Consider the following 21,798-nt stretch of genomic DNA (forward strand, 5'->3'; position numbering starts at 1 on the left):
CTAATAATTCAAAGGGGATAATAATTCTGACTTTAACTGTAAGGTTATACATTGAAAGCCATTTTTGACTTTTAAAAGATTCTCAGTTTTTTTATGCGCATTAAGACAAAATATATGATTCAATAAAAATAGCCCGAATTGTCGTCTTTAACCCAAAATTAACCCTTGTGAATAAAAAACTTCCCCATTATAATAAAAAAGATTAACGATGTACTGAAGGCAAGATTTAAAGTTGTAAGAAATGAAAATGATGACAAACGTATTTAAACAAATTTCTACATTTGTCTTTTCTGAGAGGTAGATGCATAGTTCTGTCCAAAACAGTTTCAAACAAGTACACAGAAAAGATGAACAATGGTTTCTTCACAACATATACATTTGTTTTCAATATCTAGCATATATTTACTGAGTAAACTATTACAAGGATAGCATCTATGTAATTACTTTTACTTTGTTAATCAGCAAATATTCATGTGAAAGATTCCAAGTAACATCCTGAATTATGTTACATAAAAAAAGTTGAAAGTGTTTTACGGTTAAAAGTCTGCATCATATGACTACTAATTTTGTCCTCAACTATTAATATCTCTTCTATTAAGATTGAAACTCACGTCACTTTATACTTCAGTTTCTCATCAAATCATGACCAATCAAATGCTCTCTAGTATCTGACATGCCCGTCCCCTTTACATTAGCTTTTCAATTGATGCACTTGAGCTCAACCACTCTCACTGGCAGAGCTGCGATGAAACAAACCATCCCCATATCGTAGTTGGCTTCATCACTCTTTCTCCTCTTCACCAACCAGCTAGTGCAATACGACTGTCGTCACGTCATCCATGTGAATGCTGAACACTGGTGGTGGATGAGGAGATGATCTCCCAAAAATGTGTAAAGTGCTTTGAGTGTCTGGCAAAGTGCTTTATAAATTTGAATAATTAATAATATTATTATTATAATTAAAGCTCTAAGGAAATATATGGACATACAAAATTTTTTAAACTGTAAGAAATATTTAATGACATATTTTATAGCCAGAAATATATACTTTTTCAATGAAAGGTGTGATTTTTAGACCTTGCCCTGTGCTTTTAATATCATAAAACTGCGAAGAAAAATCTCCTCACCTTCTTCGTTCCGTTTGACGGCTCTCTCCACTCTTAGACATCTGCTTTATGATTGTTCTCCTCCAGTTTCTTACTCTCCTCTGAAGTGCCAGTCTCCTTCTCTCCGGTCTTCCAGCTGCCTTGTCTAACAGGACAATTTTACCTTGATTAATCTTTCAGCACATTTCAAACTGAGCTCTGCGGCTACACCGCTTCTGCCTCACTCCGCTTCTCATGTCAATCTGAACAAATCATGATGATGTATAACAGCAGATACGGTGACTTCTACTGCAATCACACGTACTTCATCCCATATACAGCTTGTAATTTAAACGTAGAGTATGATTTAGGCGCTGCACGCTGCACTTCTTCATACTTGACTTGTTTTTGCGATGTCTTACCTTGTTTTCTTGATATACAACCAGTAGATGAGTCCCACCAGGGCAGCGGCTAGAAACAGTCCAACCACGACACCCACAATCACTTTGGCCTGGTCTGCGCCATCTTCATTTTTTCCTAAAGATACAAATATAGCACTTTATGACTTCCTCTAAAAGCATTATGACTCCTGACCAGGAAAGGGAGACCTGGGAAATAAAAAATGATGGATAGAATTCTGCTATTTGAGACCAAAATAAGTGCTGGGATTATTTGAAGAAGCATTTTTTTCCTGTAGGTGTGACGTGAAAGCAGAGTTTGCATGATGTCAGGATGCTTGACACCCTCCGACTCGTAATCTTATCAATTCTAATTGATTTAAAGTGAAATTGAAGTGAATGAAATCAGATTCTCTTACCTGGTTTGGGCTTGTCCTCCTCAAATACTGAAATCAGATATAAAATCAAATTAACTTTGGGTGCAATATTAAACCTAAAGTAGCTAGCATTTACACAAATTTGGTAGGGGGAAAAAGCCACCACCCAACTGTGGTTTTTAGATGCAAAACCAGTTTAAATCAGAAGTGAGTGTTTTCCAATCAGATTCTAGTAAAGGAGACCACAAGCATGCGGTAGCAGTCGGAAAGAGAAGAGAAAGAGGAAGAGGAGGAAAAGGGACAGCAGTCCAAGCACCCTGACACAGACAAACAAAACCCGAGCCAAAGCCAGAACCAAGAGAGAAAGACAGTGTCTCATGCCCTGTGAGTGAACAACAGGACCTGAGAGAGAGCAGCCAGTCCTGTCTTTCCAGTGTTCACACTTCTAATAATTACAGTATTGTAAAATGACCACTACTGTAAATCACCCTGCATTTGAATAGTGCAACAAGCAAAATTCTGCGAAACATGCTAGTTTTCACAGATCTCCTCACATGCGTGTAAATGATGTTAGATATGGCATCTATCAGGGCTGTCAAAACTATTTATTCTCAATACAAAAAAAACCTTAAAGGAACAACTTGCTCAAAAAAATAAAATAAAATAAAATAATCTACCTCATCTAGTGCTGGGCGATATGGTAAAAATGCAATGTCGATAATTATTTTCCATATTGAACAATAGCGATATATATTTTGGTATCAGTTGTCATGCTTCCAGATTTAAAAGAGCATCCCAACAATGACTGAAGCCACAAAAATTAGAGGGTCCATTGAATAGCATTACATATTTTTGCCCGATAAATTTCCGGTGGCTAAATATTCGGTACATCTCTTATATTAACACACTTCTAGATTCACATTATTGCACATTCCTGCTGTGTGATTGGGTCTTAGATCAATACAGAGTAAAAAAGTCCAGAGCTTATCATTGTTACTGACATAGATTTTATCGCGATTCGATGCATAATATCGTTTATTAGCCCAGCCCTAAGCTCATCTTAGAATTGTATTATTTTTCAGTAGAATGTTAAAAGATTGAATTTTGTCATGAAAGGATTTATAAAAGCTTGGTCTTTCAAGAAATGTAGCTTAAAACATAAACAGGCAAAACAGAATGAATACTAGTGGCTCCTAATGATACATTAAGAAAAGCTATAGGTCCGTGCAAGAAATGAAACGCTTTTTTTTTTTAAATAAAGCAAAGCTGAGCTTGTTCATGACAATACAGAGTTTCCTGTTGCGTAAATGATATATGCACAGGTGCAAACTCAAAATATAGGTTGCACATCCAGTATAATTATAAGTACCAAATACACCTGGCAAGTCTTGTCTCCTTTTTCTAGTTTTAGGAACAGCAAATAATAACTTGACTTCTAGTTGATCAATTGGAATCAGAAGTGGCTTATATCAAAGGCAAAGACCTATAAATTACGCTTCTTTTACCAAAATAAATATGATTATGCCTTGATTTTTAATTCTTTTATTTGGACAGTAATTTTTGCTAAGACAAAAGTCTTGTCACTTAACAGAAATAATTTACACTATAGAATATAAAGTCATGGCTTAGTGGGAAAATAATTAATATTTTGTATGACTCCCTAGAGCTTGGATGACTGCATCCATACATCTCTGTAGTGACTCAAATAACTTGTTAATAAAGTCATCTGAAATGACAAAGAAAGCGCTCTTGCAGGAGTCCCAGAGATCTCCCTGGATTTTTCAGTGCTGCCTCCTTTATCACCCAAGACATGCTCAATAATATTCATACTGACAACTGGTCTGGCCAACCCTGGAGCACCTTGACCTTCTTTGCTTCCAGGAACTTTGTGGAGGGTGAAGTATGAGAATCAGCTATCCTGCTGAAGAATTTGCCCTCTCCTGTGGTTTGTAATGTATTGGGGAGCACAAATTTCTTGATACCTCAGGCTGTTGATGTTGCCATCCACTTTGCAGATCGTTCATACATTCCCATGCTGAATGTAACCCCCAACCATGATTTTTCCTTTACCAAACTGGACTGATTTCTGTAAGATTCTTGGGTCCATGTGGGTTTCAATAGGTTTTCTGCAGTATTTGTGATGATTGGGTTCAACAGGTGATTTTTTTTCTGCCACTTTTCCAAATGATCAAGATGTCAAGGTATTATTGTTGCTCTTACAACTGGGATCAACGACAGGACTTTTGTTAGGTAGTGTACAATTTTTTCCCCTAATTTTTTTTATAAACGATACACTAACCTGCACACCTTGTTCATGTCTTTGTATTTGGAATTCTATAGTGATATTATACCCCAAAACAGGGCCTAAATTAATCTATGGCATAACACGGTGCGGGTCCTACAAATGGTTGAGTCCTAGAATTAGTTGTAATACAAATTATTGGATGAAAACCCTTTTTCACAAGTCAAATCTTCTAATTAGAATAATTATGATTACATGAAGGCAGCTAAACTCATTAATCTGTTCACTTAATTAGACCTCTGTATAATCACAGGTGTGCACATTAATTTTGTTTTGCCTGTGTATGTTTTGAATCTAAAAAGAGTCGGCAGTAGATTTGCAGTTTGTGATTAACCAAGTACCACATTTTTAGCTAAAAATCTAATTTAAGGTTCTAATGAAGGAAAAAAGAGCCTCAAAGATAGCCTGAGGGACAATTTAGCAAATAACCTATTATTCTGGTTGAAGCAGGAAAACACATTATTTATCCTATATCTGACATTTAATGAAAACAATATCCCATTTTCCACATCTATGGCTCAAATAAACATGATATTTCAGTGTTTTTGATCTACAGTGGTTATCTATTTTTGATCTATACATGTTTGTTCCACTTCAAACCACTTTAATACGTTATTATCCATGGTAAATATGTATCCCAATGGTTGTTTTAATCTAAATCTGTTCTTGACAGCCCTATAATATGAGCCTTTTAAAGGGGATCGATTGAGTGGTTAGTAAGCGGCCTTCACAGCAGGAAACCTCTTCGGTACTTACGGGAAAACACGCTGATGTCCTTTGTGTCGAAACCGAGTTTATTGGTCACGAGGCAGCTGACGGTGAGGTTCTTACTCGGGACCACCGTCAGTTTGTATGTGGCTTTTCCGTTGACATACGATGTTTCATCCTGCAAGACAACCAACAGACAATTTCAGGTTATCTTTAAATCATTTTAGTACATTTAGGTAATGTTTTTCGACAGGTTGGTTTAATTATGACTCTTTGCTTGAGGCGCTGTTTAATACACCTCACCGCTAGAGGGCGCGAAAGATCCTCAACTAGTTTCATTTAGTAACGTAGCGTATGTACACCTCACCACCACCACACCCAGCGTTAACGGAAACAAACATACACACAATTCAGGATCTGAAAACACGTAATGTTGGACTAAAAATCTCACACAGCCATTAAATGTGTTTCCATCGCAAACCGCAAACACACTTCAGTATCTGTGTCATTAAGGCAGGCAGTGAGTGCTGAACCACTCACTGAGAGCAGTAACTGATGCCTCCACAGGAACAAAGCTAACGAAATATAGCAGAAAATAAGAAGCCATTAAGACTTAATCAAGTTCAGATTAAAAATAGTATATAATGTACTTCACAATTTAGTTCATATAAACACAATTCAAGTATTATTATGGTGAAGGCGTTGCGTCTAAAGTTTTGTGGAGCTACAAGGTGACACTGACAAGTAGGTAGCTTATGTTTTATTTGGTTAAAAACAAGTTAAAGGGATAATTTACCCCAAGTAAAAAAAATCTGTCATCATTTACTCAGCCTTTACTTGTTCCAAATATGTTTTACTTCATTTTGTTGAACACAAAAGGAGATATTTTAAAGTAGGCTGGAAACCTATTGACTTCCATTTTTGTTTAAGTAGCCTTCTATGGAAGTCAGTGGTCACTTGCTTTTGTTTTTCTTCTAAATATGTTTTTTAGTGTTCAACAGTCTAAAGAAATTCACAACAATTTTCAATCACTGTGAGTAAATGTTAAGTAATTTTTTCCCTTTTGTGGAACTTTTCTAACTTTAGTGTAAATCTCAGGAGTATTATACTTACATTTGTAACACATGTAAACATTTAACAACAAACAGGTGACAATTCTCTCTTAAACAGATTTTTACTTGTGCTACTTTGCATAGTGTTAACTTTTTTGAGTATCTTTTGCTCATCTTTTGCTTTTTGAGCATCTTATGCTGAACAAGACTCCATTTATTGGACCTAAAAAGCTAATTTATTTTATAAATACTAATATTTCTGCAGTTCAAAACTACTGTAAACATTTTAAAAATTGTGACTGCAAAACAGATTTTACAAAGTCACATGATTCCTCAGAAATTATTTTAGAAAAATATATCATTTGCTGCATAATAACTATATTTAATGTTATAATTATATTTGTGCTGCTTAATAGTTGTAGGAAACCATAACAAATTTTAAAATACAACTTCAAAACTTTTAATGTGCGATTACTGAATAATAATATCTTATATTTTAGTAACAATACCTTTATTTTAGGTACAGTTATTGCTATTAACAAACCATTAATATATTTTAGCTCAATAAACAACAACAATAATAATAATAATAATAATAATAATAATAATAATAATAATAATAATAATAATGCTTATTAATAGTTAGTAAAGTGGAAGATTTGGGTACTGGGTAGGATTAAGGATGTAGAATAAGATCATACTTTACAAGTATTAATAAACAGCCAAAACTTGATAATAGGCTAATAAGCCAGTAGTTAATAGTGGGAATTAGTACTTCAACTAAAGTGTTACCGAATTTTGTTTTACTTCAGCTGTAAACTAACATCTACTGTAACAAACAGTACTATGTTTACAGCACTATAAAGACTAACAAGGATGTTTTGGGTTTTGCAGGAGGCAAAGTATGCAGGGTGTGACTTTACAACCCTGCTGGAAGCAGAGCAGCCCCAAACCCCAGATCTAAACCTGTTCATTCGAAATGCATCCACCGAGACCAAGCAAACACTGAGAAGCAGCAACGAACTAACCATGTGTGTTAGTCTCGCTGTGAGCCTGCGGATCTGTGAAGGTGGGTGTGAGAAAGCGAAAGACGAATGGTGGTCAAACTGCTCTTTATCAAAACCCAAACACAGGGACTCATGGGACACACACGCTGTCTGGGATGTCTGGGGTATCAAACACACAAACCAAAGCTAGATTTCAGTGTCCTGCTTTGGCATTGTTGTCCTCATTATCCTGCTTTCTGTCTCGACTGTAGTCTCTCAATCCTCTTGTTAAATTTTAACTTATGAAGTACTGTTTCTGGGTCTAAGCCTCTACTTGAGAACGCAATCTCTGTAATCAATCTCTCTTTAGTTATATCACTTATTAAAACAAAATCATTGTGTTCTCTGCATAGACTTGCTGTAACCCAGACACGAATATTTTTATTTATAAAATATGAATCTCTGCGTGACCATCTAAGATATGAATGGATAGACGATACGATCATGATTTTCAATAGTATTACAGCACACTGTTATATTAGTACCATTTGTTGTTCGCTTCTGGCATCCAATAGATCATTTGGACCCAGTAACCGTGACGCGTGACTTCAGATTTAACAAGCGGATAAGAGGAAACAGGGAGGGCTAAACTCAAGGAAACTCATCACCTCGTCTCAGAGGTGGCAGTGAGAGGCGTTTGGGAGATTGCCGAGACGTGCCTCTGTGGAAATTCGCTTGTCAAAATAAAAAAGGACAGAAACAAAGACAAATTCGCTTGTCACAATATTCCGTACCCGTCAGTCTGTGAACACGGGACGAATAATAAGGTGTCATTCCAGACATTCTGTCCCAGGACAACTCTTCCCCTTTTAACGTAAATTGAAAGTTGGCTTTTTGCTTCTGGGTGCTGAAAACCTGTAACTTCAAACACCTGTGCACCTTTCATCTTGTCTAGACTGGAGCTGAGAGGAATATCTGGGCATCTTTCCTTCTTGCATAAAAATGCACAAGATATGAGGGTCTTTTGGGACCACAGTAATATGTGAAGTTTGGAGTATAAGGCTGAGATTCAGTCTGACAGTGTTGGTGACTTACGTCGGTTCCGTTGACACTCCACTGCACTTCAGGTTTAGGTGAACCTTCTGCCTCGCACGTCAACACTTTGTGTTTTCCGTCATTGCTGCGATGCTTTGTCAGGCCGGTAATTCTTGGACCACCTGGAGATAATATCATATTTATGCTTTTATACATTATATATCAAACTATTTAAAAACAAATTTAAGAAATAGAAACGTTTTTATATATACATGTAAAGTTTATATATTTAGAATGAATTATACAGTTTTGGATGCATATATACAGTTACATTGAACAAATCATATACAATAACACAATAAAAATGTATGTTAATATACAGTTGAAGTTATTGGGCTCCTGGAATTATTAGCCCTCTGTTTATTTTCTCCCATTTTCTGTTTAATGAAGAAAATATTTTTTTTCAGCATTTCTAAACATAATAGTTTTAATAACTAATTTTTATTAACTGATTTATTTTGTCTTTGTCATGATGACAGTACATAATATTTTTTTACATTTATTTTGCAAGATTTTTCAAGACTAGTATTTAGCTTAAAGTGACACTTAAAGGCTTAACTAGGCAAGTTAGGGTAATTAGTTAAATCATTTTATTGACATAGCTTAAAAGGGCTAATAAATTTTACCTTAAAATGTTTATTTAAAAATTTTAAATAGCTTTTATTCTAGCCAAAATAAAAGAAATAAGACTTTCTCCAGAAGAAAAAATATTAGACATACTGTGAAAATGTCTTTGCTCTGTTAAACATCATTTGGGAAATATAAAAAAAAATAAATAAATCAAAGGGGGGCTAATAATTCTGACTTCCGTGTTATACATGATGTGCATAACAACACTCTTACATGTACACTACCTGACAAAAGTCTTGTTTCCTATCCAAGTTTTTGGAAAAGCAAATAATAACTTGACTTCTAGTTGGTCATTGGGTATCGGAAGTAGCTTATATGAAAGGCAAAGACCTCTAGATTACACTTATTTTACCAAAATAAAGTATGATCCTGCCTTGATTTTTAATTAGGACAGTAAGGTTTAACTTTGCTTAGACAAAAGCCTTAATGGAAATAATGTACAGTATGGAACTTTATGTCATGGTGTAGTGGAAAAAGAAATAATATTGTGTGTGACTCCCTTGAGATTAGATGACTGCATCCATACATCTCTGCAGTGACTCAAATAACTTGTTAATAAAGTCATCTGAAATGACAAAAAAAAAAAGCGTTCTTGTAGGACTCCCAGAGTTCTCCCTGGATTTTTCAGTGCTGCCTCCTTCATTTTACCCCAGACATGCTCAATAATATTCAAGTCTTGTGACTGGGCTGGCCAATCCAAGAGCACCCTGACCTTCTTTGCGTCCAAAAACTTTGATGTGGAGTATAAGAATCGGCTATTCTGCTGAAGAATTTGACCTCTCTATGGTTTGTAATGTAATAGGCAGCACAAGTTTCTTGATACCTCAGGCTGTTAATGTTGCCATCCACTCTGCAGATCTCTCACATGCCCCCATACTGAATGTAACCCCGAACCATGAATTTTCCTTCACCAAACTTGACTGATTTCAATAAGATTCTTGGGTCCATGCAGGTTCCAATAGGTCTTCTGTGGTATTTGTAATGATTGGGATGCAGTTCAACACATGATGATTAATCAAAAAGATCTACTTTCTGTCACCTTTCCAAATGATCAACTACAAGTCAAGTTATTATTTGTTGGTTTTACAAATGGAATAAATGACAAGAATTTGTCAGGTAGTGTAGAGTTAAAAACAGAATAAACTTTAGTTCTACCTTCCACAGTAAGCTCGAAGGAAAAGCTGTGTTTGATTCCTTCAATGGACACATCACACACGTATAAGCCCGCGTCGCTGTATCTCAACTGGGAGAAATCAGGCAGTTTGTCCAGTTTACGGTTATCCTGCAGATATTTGATTAAATAAATTGATTAAGTTATTAGTTTAGCATGACTCGAAGGCCTAAAACAACATGACCCAAATCTGTTCGATTCTCTACAGTCTCACCTTAGTCCACGTCACTTTTACTTCAGAAGAGGCATTCTTCTCCAAAGACACTACCAAGTTTTCCCCGAGCTTTTTTAACACCTTGCCTGTAGGAGTGAGGCTTGCATCCAGAACTGAAAGAGAGAGACAGAGAGAAAATAAGGGCAGATGACAAGCGTGTATCACTTCGCTGCAGGCTCTTTTCGTACACCTGTCCTCAGAATATTTCAACCACTGAAAAGGCTGAAACACCTCGCATGCCCCTGCCAACTAAGAGTGCTTATTCTGGCCTGAGTGATTGTTTTCTGTCCCCATGTGAACGGCTGGGATGCCACCAGCTTTGAAACCACACAGCGCAGACGGCGTGAAATATATTCGAATTTCCAAAACTAAGCATCACTAAACCAACGTTATGGAGATCATCAGTCCTTTTGAACCACACATACAGCACACACATATGCTTTGCTCAATGAGAATTATTGAAAGGCCAGTGTGTGTGAGCTTATCAGCGCTGCAGCTTTAACTCAAGTCAGAAAGTCCTAATTAAGCTGTCGGCCTAAAGTCCCGCCCCTCTCGCTAATCCTGCATGCTGAAGATAGATTTGATTAACGCTCCAGTCGTGCATTAATTCATACTAGTATAGAGGAAGGAATTAATTGGAAATGAAAAGTAGGTGAAGCAAGTCTGCATTGGCTTTTCAGTTTGTTTAGGCTCAACTCTAATGTCTGGAGCATTGTTTAAAATGATAAATACTAGCCCAGGCATAGAACATTTTCATCTAATAAAACAAGCAAAACAATTTGGGAAAACAATATAATATAATATAATATAATATAATATAATATAATATAATATAATATAATATATTCATTCATTCATTTTCTTGTCGGCTTTATTAATCCACAATTATTAATCCATTCACACACACACACACACACTCATACACTACGGACAATTTAGCCTACCCAATTCACCTGTACCGCATGTCTTTGGACTGTGGTGGAAACCGGAGCACCCGGAGGAAACCCACGCGAAGGCAGGGAGAACATGCAAACTCCACACAGAAATGCCAACTGAGCCGAGGTTCGAACCAGCGACCCAGCGACCTTCTTGCTGTGAGGCAACAGCACTACCTACTGTGCCACTGCCTCGCCTAATATAATATAATATAATATAATATAATATAATATAATATAATATAATATAATATAATATAATATAATATAATATAATATAACATAATATAATATAATATAATATAATTATATTAGCTTTCAAATTCTAAACCTTAGAGCTTTTATTTTGACAGAAAACTACAGGCAAACGTTTTTTCTTAAACGCTTCATTTGTTGATATTAGATTTATAAAGCATTCTTGTTACCAACTTGGGAAGATGTTTGGACTCACAGCATTTAAAAAATATATAATTACAGTGCAGGCGTTGCGTTCAGCACTGTTTCATATACTTGTCAACATGGTTTTTAATCACACTTGGCGCTTGGGAGAGTGTTCATTTTAGGCTCAGAGTGAACAAATATGTTTTCTAAAGTGCTTTGGTAACTGATGCTGAAACTGTGCTGCAATGTTCCTTAAATATTTATCTTCAGATGCAATTCTTCATCAGATGTTGCAAAACACAATAAAGGCGCGCATTTACAAGCAAGTGGTTTCCTTTTTCAAGCAAATATATGCTTTTCATTCACATTTATTCATAAGCCACAAATGCAGACCGTATTCATATATCAGATGGTAATCTTGCAGTAGGCTTGCTGAAATGTGTGTGTCAGTTAGCAGAGAACATGATTTTAGATTCATGTTCTGAAGTTTTTTAGATTTGGATTTATTGCAGTTCAGTGCAGAGATCAGAGATTTAGTAGCTGCAAACAACACAAGCTGCTTCATGGATAAACACAAACCAGCTGTGCTAGATATCGCTAAACTCCAATGTAAATGTTAGGAGTGTTATCAGAACACCTGCTAATTTTGCAGAGAAAGAAAGAGTGCCTGCATTTGGTTGGCAGATTGGGTAAATTTGGCAAAATATTTCCAAATAGTGAGCATTTAAAGGTTTTGAAAAGGGATTACATCTCCTCAATTATAAATGTCAAACCATACGTTTTTTTTTTTTTTTTCAAGATTTTTAGTTTTTTTTTTTTTTTTCTGCATATGACATTGTAACGATCACCAGCGATCTAGCCTCTACAGATTGCTGGAGAGCTACACACACAACACATGAACTACAACTACCAGGATGCATGCACCAATCTTTCTTCCCTCAGCTGACGGTCATTTGGAAACACGCACAGCTGCGGTTCCTTCCAACTTATTACTAGGACTATAGAGTATATAAACAAGTTTGTATTTCCCTCTCTTTGTCTGTTGTATTTCAGTCACGATCACCAGTGAACTGTAGAGCCTAGATCACTGGTGATCGAGGCAGACATGCAGTTTTCCCAAAGCGACACACTACTTTAGTTTCAGTAACATTTTAAATTCATTAAAGCTTAATGTTTATGTTGTTTTATATTGATTTTTTTTAAATGAGGAGAACTTGCTTATTATTTTATATTATATTATATTATATTATATTATATTATATTATATTATATTATGTTATATTATATTATATTATATTATATGCTCCAGTGCTCTGCAAAAAAGGTCTGCGCAATTGATGGATATTTAATTATAATATTGATTAATGATGCATTATACATTACTTTGATAAGTGGGATCATATATGAGGGGAAAGCCTTGAGAACCAAACTTTCAGAAACTTTTCCAAGTTTTCCTGCACTGACTAACAACATTTCATGGAAAGCATTTGAAAGTCCAGTTTTTTTTGTCATGCTGCTTGCATTTCAGCTGACTCTGCCCTTTCCAAAAAATCTTTCCACATCTGTCAAGTGCTCCATCACTTCTGTCTCTAAGTGTGTGGATGTTTTTATGGAGAGATGGAAGAGAAACAGGGCAGATTTGTCCACTCACAGCTCACTGTGACGATCTGAGTGGACTCCATCACATCGTTGTCAAGCAGAGAGCACTTGTACACACCGCTGTCGGCTCGGGTGACGCCGGTCAGTGTGTAGACATCCTTGTCCGTCACCGTGACCTTCTTTCCCTGAAGAGATCAAGGCAGTGAGATTAACCAGGAGAAGAAAACAGGGCAGACAGCAGGACCCTGAAGATTTAAAAGCGGTCTGGTTGCTGTGGACACTGCCGGCAGTCCCTCACCTTAATGTTAAAGTTGAAGCTGGTAGGAGGAGGGTTTCCGTCCGCCTGGCATTTCAGAGTCACATCATCACCTTCCCTAATGGGGCTCTGAGAGACAACCTGTAGACTCACCTTCTCAGTGGGATCTGAAAGACAAAGAGAGAAAACAAACATTAGAATGAACTGAGGAGGATGGCTGTCATCGCAAGAGATGTGGTGTGACTTTCCAACAGCTACAAAAAAAAAAAAAACATTCTCTAAGACACCGGGCCATTCTGAGGACCCCAAGGGGCTTAAACGCCTTCATTTCCACAACCATTTGCAGTCTCTCATTCTCGCCCTCGTTTTCGCGCCTAGCAGCCACAGAGCATTTCACATCACATCTTCAGCCCGAGGCACTGAACAAACCTCTCAGCATTCAGATAACAGAGAGAGAGACAGCAACTGCAGACTTGGTTACCGGCATTATGCCTGACAAGACCAAGAAAAAAAAAACATCAAATTGAGCTTGGCTAGCAGCTGAGACCTTCAATTCAAGGTTCAGGACACGAGAGATGGCTTCATGTTTTAGGCTATGCACTGATACGCAGATACCCATGAACGCGGACCCCTCAAACCAGCTGTAAAATCAAACAAATAAAGCTTCAAAGCGCTCGACGCAGCATGTGTCACATTATCTCAGGAAGAGCAAAAGCCCTAGCGCTTGACTACCAACCCAATGCCAATTCGTTTCATCTCTGGGCTAACACGACATATTTGCCCCTAGGGGGAGCTGGTTTGTGTACGAGTAGATTTATACAGTATAGAAAACCTGAAATCTCCTGTCACATTCTATCTGGATTGAATTTGATGGTATGCTTTCATGTAAGAGTGGGTGAAACCATTGGAAGCTTATTGGCCCAAGACTTCTGGTCTCATTCACTTCCATTGATTATCATCCATAAAAAAACCGCTCATTGTATGACTTGATGTTGCAAACTGGTATTTTCTTCTTATATTATTTTTATTTTTATGTATATTATATTATATTATATTATATTATATTATATTATATTATATTATAGGTCACACTTTACAATAAGGTTCATTAGTTAATGTTAGTTAATGCATTTACTAACATGAACAAACAATAAACAATTCATTTACTACAGTATTTATTTATGTTAGTTAACGTTAGTTAATGAAAATACAGTAGTTCATTGTTAGTTCATGTTAACTCATGGTGCATTAACTAATGTTAACAAGCACTGACTTGGATGTTAATAATGCATTAGTAAATGTTCAATTATGATTAATACATGCTGTACATGTGTTGTTCATGATTAGTTCATGTTAGTTAATGCATTAACTAATGAACCTTATTGTAAAGTGTTACCATATTATATTATATTACCAATTAAATAAAATAATCAAATAGTTGAAATATTTCATTATGTGCAGTATAGTCATAAACACACTTGTTTGTTTCCACACTGCATAAAACGTGAATAAAAAGACCACTATGAATTAATATGTAAGACAAAATTCACATACAGATACTGTATATCAAAGCATAAACAGGTAAATATAATGAGATTTTACACAAAAGCATTCTCAACTAATAATTGGATGCTTTAGCTGTTTATTAACAAACATAATATGTTTTGGGGGCCTGAAGGTGCCAACCTGTTTCAAGGTGAAGGTCTTTAAAAACAATACTGCTATCTACTCCTTGTAAACTACAAAACGCATATGTATATTATGTGTTCAGTCTGTAGGCATAAACATAAATGAACGTCTCGTGATCGTTCAATCAAAGTTGCATCTGTGAAAAGACATCAGTAAAACAGCTTGCAGACAATGTCACACAGCATTACATTACCTCAGGCAAGTCTCCACAGCTTGTACTTGCACAAGAGAAATGAAGTCTAGAGTAGAGCATTTCTCTAAATATCTGCAATATATTAGTTCCTATACATTCGATTTTACGTACCTAATTAGATAGTGATATCTTTACTAAAATTAAGTTATGACATTATTAATTAATTCAGTAGATACTTCAATTTATCATTTATTTATAAAATTTTAAATGTAAAAACTGCCTTATTTTAGGGTTGCATGGTTTACCGGTTCTATGGTAGTATTTATGGCTCCAAAATACTGCCAGTGCCTCTGTAGTTTGTAAACGGTAATATCGTCATTAATGGTCTTTCTACAAAAGATAATGTTGGGTGTAAAAGTCACTAAGTTCAAGTTTAATTTATTTATATAGCATGTTTCCAACTGCAACAAGGCTGCACAAAGTGCTGTACAGAGAAAAAAATAAACAAATGGTAAGGGCATAAAAAACAGTAACAGCAATAGGTACATAATATGAGAAAAGGTGTAACAAAAAAAGTGAAGAAAATTTCGCCTAATTAAAAGATACTACCACAGTTGACCACACTGACAAGATTAAGAACAAGTCCGTTTTGCGCACTAAAATGCGCACACGTTCATTTTAAAGCCCTTTAAGGTCGCAAGTTTTCTGACGTTTCAAACACACATCTGAATCTGATTATTTCTGTTCCTCTAAATATGATTTAGTAGCTACAACATCCATGACAATCTCTTAAAAAGAATGACTTACAAAGACTGAAAAAAACAATAAATGAAAAACCCCAAATAGCAACATTAAAAAATGTTTGACCACTTCATATAGCCTAATTTTGTTAGGTAAATGCTATTTTATTTGCATCTTTATTTTAATGGTTTTTTTTTGGTCGGTTATATACAAAACAAACAAAAAGAATGAATTTTATGTGAAGTGACATGCAATGTTTTTTTAATAATAAGGGAATTCAGAATTAATTTAAAGACCTAATATAACATGTAAAACATAGTATTTCTTTATAATTTGAGTTCTGAATTACAGTATCACTATACTATTTGGTATTGTGATATTTCAGCAGGTATAGTATTGTAAGATGAATTAATGGTATCGCGACAACCCTACCTTATTTGCAGTTTCCTTAGATAGAAATGTTTATAATTGATTGAATATTACATCTAAAAATAGAGAGCTAATTAACTTAACAGTTTGTGCTCTTGATATTAATTGTAACCTTTAATATTGTAGTAATGCTCAAGTAATAGAACTTCCATTAATGAACATAATTAGCTCGGATAGATCCTTTATCTTTAGAAAGAAATTGACATAAGGAGACATAATTTGTTCATAAAACTGTATAAAAAGAAGCCACTTTACACCATTACTGTTTAGTATGCAGTTAATCACACTTAAGTTACTTACAGCGAATTTGGAAGGTATCGGGTGTTGAAACCTGGTTGGGTCCCGTCACGTGCTTTGCAACGCAGGTGAACTGTGATGCCACATCCTCTTTCCTTGCTGTGTACTGCAGTCTGGAAGAGGTGCTGGACAGACCGGTGACTGGGTCCTTGGTGACATCTGATGTGATAATGATCGCTGCAGTCACACACAAACACACATACAGACACATCAGTCATTAAAGCTGGCAAGCACAGTGAATGTCACACCGTATGTCTACCCTGGAAGTGCCTGACACCCCATAACGACAGCTTGAGTCTGCCAACACTGTCAGATTGTTCACTAACCACAAGCCAATCAGCTGTGAGCTCCAATACAGCAACAGTTAAAGGGCTACGTTCCTTTTTTCCCCCCTTTTCTTTTTGTATGTGCTTTTTTCAAATAGCTAAATTGCATATAGTTATGATTAGATGCAAAAACTAGTTGGAGACCATAAGCTGAGAGTGCTCATTAAGTGAATTAGTTAATGCTTTTATAAATAATTTCAGACATACAGGAAAATAAGCCTGTCAAAAACAGGTGGTGTCTGTCGATTGAAAAAGTGGCATTCATATCAGATGCTTGCAGTGTAGACATATTCAATATGCTTACAATACAGTATGCGCAATATCTAGCTATGTTGTGTCGCAACATGCCGCGTACATCCGGTGTTGAAAGACATTCACTTTTTCCTATAATAGCTTTAATGGAAATATTATTACACATACTTGTTGAGTCATTCAAACAACAGCCTTATTAAGCACATATACATGATTTCAGTTGACAGTTGTTCATTGTTAGTTCATGTTAATTCAGTGCATTAACTAATGTTAAAAAGCATGAACTTGAATCTTAATAATGCATTAGTAAATGTTGAATTATGATGAATAAATGCTGTTAAAGTATTAATCATAAATAGTTCATGTTAGTAAATGCATTAAGTAATGAACCTTATTGTAAAGTGTGACCAAATACATCAACTAACATTAACCGATCAGCCTGATCTCACGAGGAAACGTAAGTATTTTACGTATTGTTAGTTTAGTGGCTAATTCATGCGTGTTAAGTCGTACGAAAATGTACGATTTTAAAAAGGAGGCGTCACCTATACCCACACTTAACCCCAACCTTCATTGGGTGATGAGCAAATCGTACTAAATTGTACGAATTAGATCGTACTAATTCATACAAATTAGTCACTAACTCAAAAAGTTACAAATTGCCGTGAGATTGCGTTGAACCGATACAACCTAATAGGAAAATGTTACCAACATATTTTTATATATTGTATTTAAAAAGGTTGTTCATAAAAATTGAGGTTTCAGTTCTGTTTTAGTTTGTTTTTCTTGAGCACAAAATAATACATTTTGAAAAATGTTGGTACCAAACAAATGACTGTACATATTGACTTTCAATAAGAAAATAGTTGTTATCAATTCTCTGGTCACAGAAATTCTTCAAAAAAAAAACAAAAAAAAAAAAACATGCAGGTTTAGAACAAGCGTAGTGTGAATAAATGAAATTGAGTCAATTGTCCTTTAAGCTCACCCCACATTACATTTAATAGTTTTGTGTTTGGTGTATTAGATTCAATGATTCTCCTTCACTGCATGACTCACTCTTGCCATCATCCACCAGAGCCTGGTTGTTCTTCATCCAGATGAGATCTGCTGCTGGGTTGGCGCTCTCCACCACACATTCCCCCAACTAAAACACACACAGAGACAGGGACAAAAAACATATTCTATGACTGTATCGAACTTGTCATCAGCAAGAATGTGGACTAGATTCAAGTCCTCAAACTATTCCAACTTTCGCTTTCATCTGTCTTCAACATCTATTTATAGACCATGATAAACAGCATGAGACCAAATGTGTCATTTGTATGCTGAACGCGAATTACACAGTTCAATGACTCTGGCACACTTTTGAGACTTTCCCTGATGATAGTTCATGACCCGAGCACTCCAGGTACTTTTGTCCCACTTCTCATGGATAAGTCCTGAGCTGGTGAGGCAAGGCACCTTGATACATTAATATATACATTTACATCATCAGTCCTTCCAAGATTTTGTGGGACTTTTTTCAGATTTATGCATTGTCTTTTCTCCAAGTTTGTGAAAACACATGTGAAAACATATTTGCTTTAAAGAAACGGTTTACTTCTAAACCCTAAACTTCCTATATCATATTTGATACAGTGCATTAAGGCAGGGGTCACCAACCCTGTTCCTGGAGAGCTAACTTCCTGCAGAATTCAGTCCCAACCCTGATCAAACACACCTGAACCAATTATTAGTACCTAAAGCAGCACTTGATAATTACAAACAGGTGTGTTTGGTCAGGGTTGCAACTGAAATGTGCAGGAAGGTAGCTCTCCAGGAACAGGGTTGGTGACCCCTGCATAAAGGTATCTAAACAACCAAAATGAACAAAACTCTCCTAATTAACAAATAAAAAACTATTAAATGAATATTATGTGGCATCATGGTGGCGCAATGGGTAGCATGATCGCCTTACAACAAGAAGGTCACTGGTTCAAGCCCTAGCTGGGTCAGTTGGCGTTTCATGTTCTCCCCATGTTCGCATGGGTTTCCTCCGGGTGCTCCGGTTTCCTCCACAGTCCAAAGACGTGTGGTACAGGTGAATTGATTGAGCTATCTTGGCCATAGTGTATGTGTGTGAAAGCAAGAGTGTATGGGTGTTTCCAAGGGTGGGGTTGCGACTGGAAGGGCATTCAAGGGCATCCAAAACATATGCTGGATAAGTTGGCGGTTCATTCTGCTGTGGCGACCCCTGATTGATAAAAGGACTAAGCCAAAAATGAAAATGAATGATTGAATGAATATTATATTTGTTTAGTCGTTCAGTATTGTACTTTAGGCCTATTAATTGCACTGCTAATCCTCCACAAATAAAATTGCAGAGCTTTTTTATTATCAATTGAAGCACTCAAATACCAAGTTTGACATTTGATTCATCTTAAAATAAAGAAAAGTTGTAGGGAGATTTGAAACAATAAGTTATATATGTATCGATTTATACTTTCGTGCAAATGTCTGCTATACTAATGTCAAAAATTGTGGCCAGGTGAATAACAAGTTCAACAAATAGCTGTTTTTGCCCAGGTTTTTTATTTATTTTTTAATTGCAAGCTTGTCTGAATTTTGCTTCGATTGCTTGATCTTGCCTTAAATTCTGTGATAGCAAAATTGGAAAGTCCTAAAAGGGACAGATCTGTGTGAGCTAAAATGGGCGGTGTTTAAACTCTCTCTAAACTTTCTTCTTCCTGCCCTTTTACTTCTCTCTGCTTGAGTAAAAACGCCGCCAGAGGCCGAGGAGGCTCTGCATTAATAACACGCTGACAGGATCACATGCTGACGAGCTTCTGCCCCGGGATAGAGAGATCAGCAGAAAGAGAGAAGGGTAATAATGGCAGGAAAGCAGAGCAGACAGCAGAATGATGCATGAGCTCAGGTGTTCAGGGTGGCGTAAGAAATCCAAGATTTAGGGGAAGCACGGACAGGGGTGGGGGAAATCGTCGTAGCGTGATTCCGATCTCTGATAACATGCCGGACCCTCCTCAGGAGCCAGACCATGATACATCACCTCTCAAGCGCATACTGCTGCTGAGGCCTGGAGCTTCACTGAGCCGTGACTGAGCACTTTCCTTCCTCCACTCTCTCTGGGGGATTCGTTCAGAATCAGCTCAGTCCGCTAATGGTGTTGTTAAATTACACATGCTTTCTGCATTGTTTTAGCAGTCCGTTTGAAGATATTAGTACTTTTGAGCATTGCCAATAGTAGGATTTAATATTTTAACTCCATTTATATTTTTCTATATCTTGTTAACATGTATGTTTCAGCAAAACATTTTAATATGTAATAGCACTGTTGGCACAGTTTATTTTCATTTTCAAGTATTTAATGTTAACATTTTTAATTAAGCTTCAATTAAATTTTGGGAAAGAAAAATAAACACAAAGAAACTTGCCTATTAGGGCTGCACGATATTGAAAAAATCTGACATTGGGATATTTTGGTTTTCTCCAATATATATTGCAATATACTTTGTTATGCTTGGAAAGAATTTTTGATCAGACTTTATTTTAGGGTTCAATTCTTGCACTTAACAAACCATTTGACTTTTTGCTTCAATAAACTCCTAATTCGCTGCTTATTAATTGTTATTGAGGTAGTTTAAGTATTGGCTAGGTTTAGGGATGTAGAATAAGATCATACAGAATAGGGCTGGGCAATTTGGCCTAAAATCAAAATCTTGATTAATTGAACATTTAAACTCGATTACGATTAACAACAGATTATTTATTTATTTATTTATTTATTTATTTATTTATTTGCCCTCATAGTTTACTTACAAGTTTTGTCACTTTGCCAAAAACATTGCCTTAAACAAACAGTCACTTTTTTCCCATTAAAAGTGAAAATAAGTAACTTGAACTTTTGGAAACAAAATTAATTATTTTCTGTGTTTTTCATAATAAAAGCAAAAAATAAGCAGCATCTCTTATTTATATATTTTATCTATAAATAAAATAACTCTTGTATAACCTGTAAATAAGATTTTTAGCAGTGCATTTCTTACATCTTCTGTAAAAATATAAATAAAAAAATAAAAAAATGTATGTATGTATACATATATATATATATATATATATATATATATATATATATATATATATATATATATATATATATATATATATATATATGATAATTTTCGCCGTGAGCACCGGAATGCCATGTGTCAATGCTCTAACCACTGCGCCATCAGCGCTGACAGTAAACAAATATTTTATGTGAATAATAATTTTATTGTAATGGAAAATATGCCATCTGAAGGCATCTCTGGGTTAGCTTCTAATCATTGTCGATGTAGTGCAAAAGCGCAACTTTTTTTTTTGAAAGCAACCGCACGAAGCCTGTGCCAGACCATACGTGTGTGCTCGACGCAGAAGTATAAATCAGCATTTACTGAGCAAGGTCATGTGACTCTACATGCAGTATGGAAAGTAATTAAAAAAATTGCCCTGAAAAAGTTAGATCGATTATAGATTCTGAATGATTCTGAATTTTAATTACTTTTCTAATAAGCGCCCAGTCCTAATACAGAATATGTGCTTTACAAGTACTAATAAGCAGCAATAACATTTGTGCTAATAAGCAACTAGTTAATAGTGAGAATTGGTTTCTAAAGTGTTAGCGAATGTATTAATTTTGATTGACTGGGATGATTCTGTAGGGGACATAGCATGTAAAAAACAAACTACAGGCAAAGATA

General features: G+C 35.8%; 1 protein-coding gene and 1 long non-coding RNA gene across 5 annotated transcripts in view; one reads left to right on the plus strand and one right to left on the minus strand.

Moving 5' to 3' along the window:
* Window positions 1-21,798, minus strand: part of alcama (activated leukocyte cell adhesion molecule a) — a 104,104-nt gene that overhangs the window by 4,000 nt on the left and 78,306 nt on the right. The window contains 11 exon segments of one of the 2 annotated variants that reach the window (NM_131000.1): window positions 1,128-1,251; window positions 1,508-1,622; window positions 1,903-1,929; window positions 4,919-5,048; window positions 8,004-8,125; window positions 9,789-9,915; window positions 10,019-10,131; window positions 12,986-13,118; window positions 13,232-13,356; window positions 16,482-16,655; window positions 18,116-18,203. In NM_131000.1, coding sequence (NP_571075.1) covers window positions 1,161-1,251; window positions 1,508-1,622; window positions 1,903-1,929; window positions 4,919-5,048; window positions 8,004-8,125; window positions 9,789-9,915; window positions 10,019-10,131; window positions 12,986-13,118; window positions 13,232-13,356; window positions 16,482-16,655; window positions 18,116-18,203 — 1,245 coding nt within the window. In that variant the 3' untranslated portion in view covers window positions 1,128-1,160. 2 annotated transcript variants of the gene reach the window in all.
* The window catches only part of LOC141376396 (uncharacterized), a 387,511-nt gene continuing 370,924 nt past the window's right edge, over window positions 5,212-21,798 (plus strand). For 2 of the 3 annotated variants that reach the window (XR_012386404.1, XR_012386402.1), the window contains exons 1-2: window positions 5,242-5,614; window positions 6,817-6,991. This is a non-coding gene — a long non-coding RNA (uncharacterized lncRNA). Of the gene's footprint in view, window positions 5,615-6,816; window positions 6,992-21,798 lie in introns of all 3 variants that reach the window. The other variant, XR_012386403.1, reaches the window with a different exon arrangement.

Source organism: Danio rerio, chromosome 10, assembly GCF_049306965.1.
Source record: "Danio rerio strain Tuebingen ecotype United States chromosome 10, GRCz12tu, whole genome shotgun sequence".
Taxonomy (NCBI): Eukaryota; Metazoa; Chordata; class Actinopteri; order Cypriniformes; family Danionidae; genus Danio; species Danio rerio.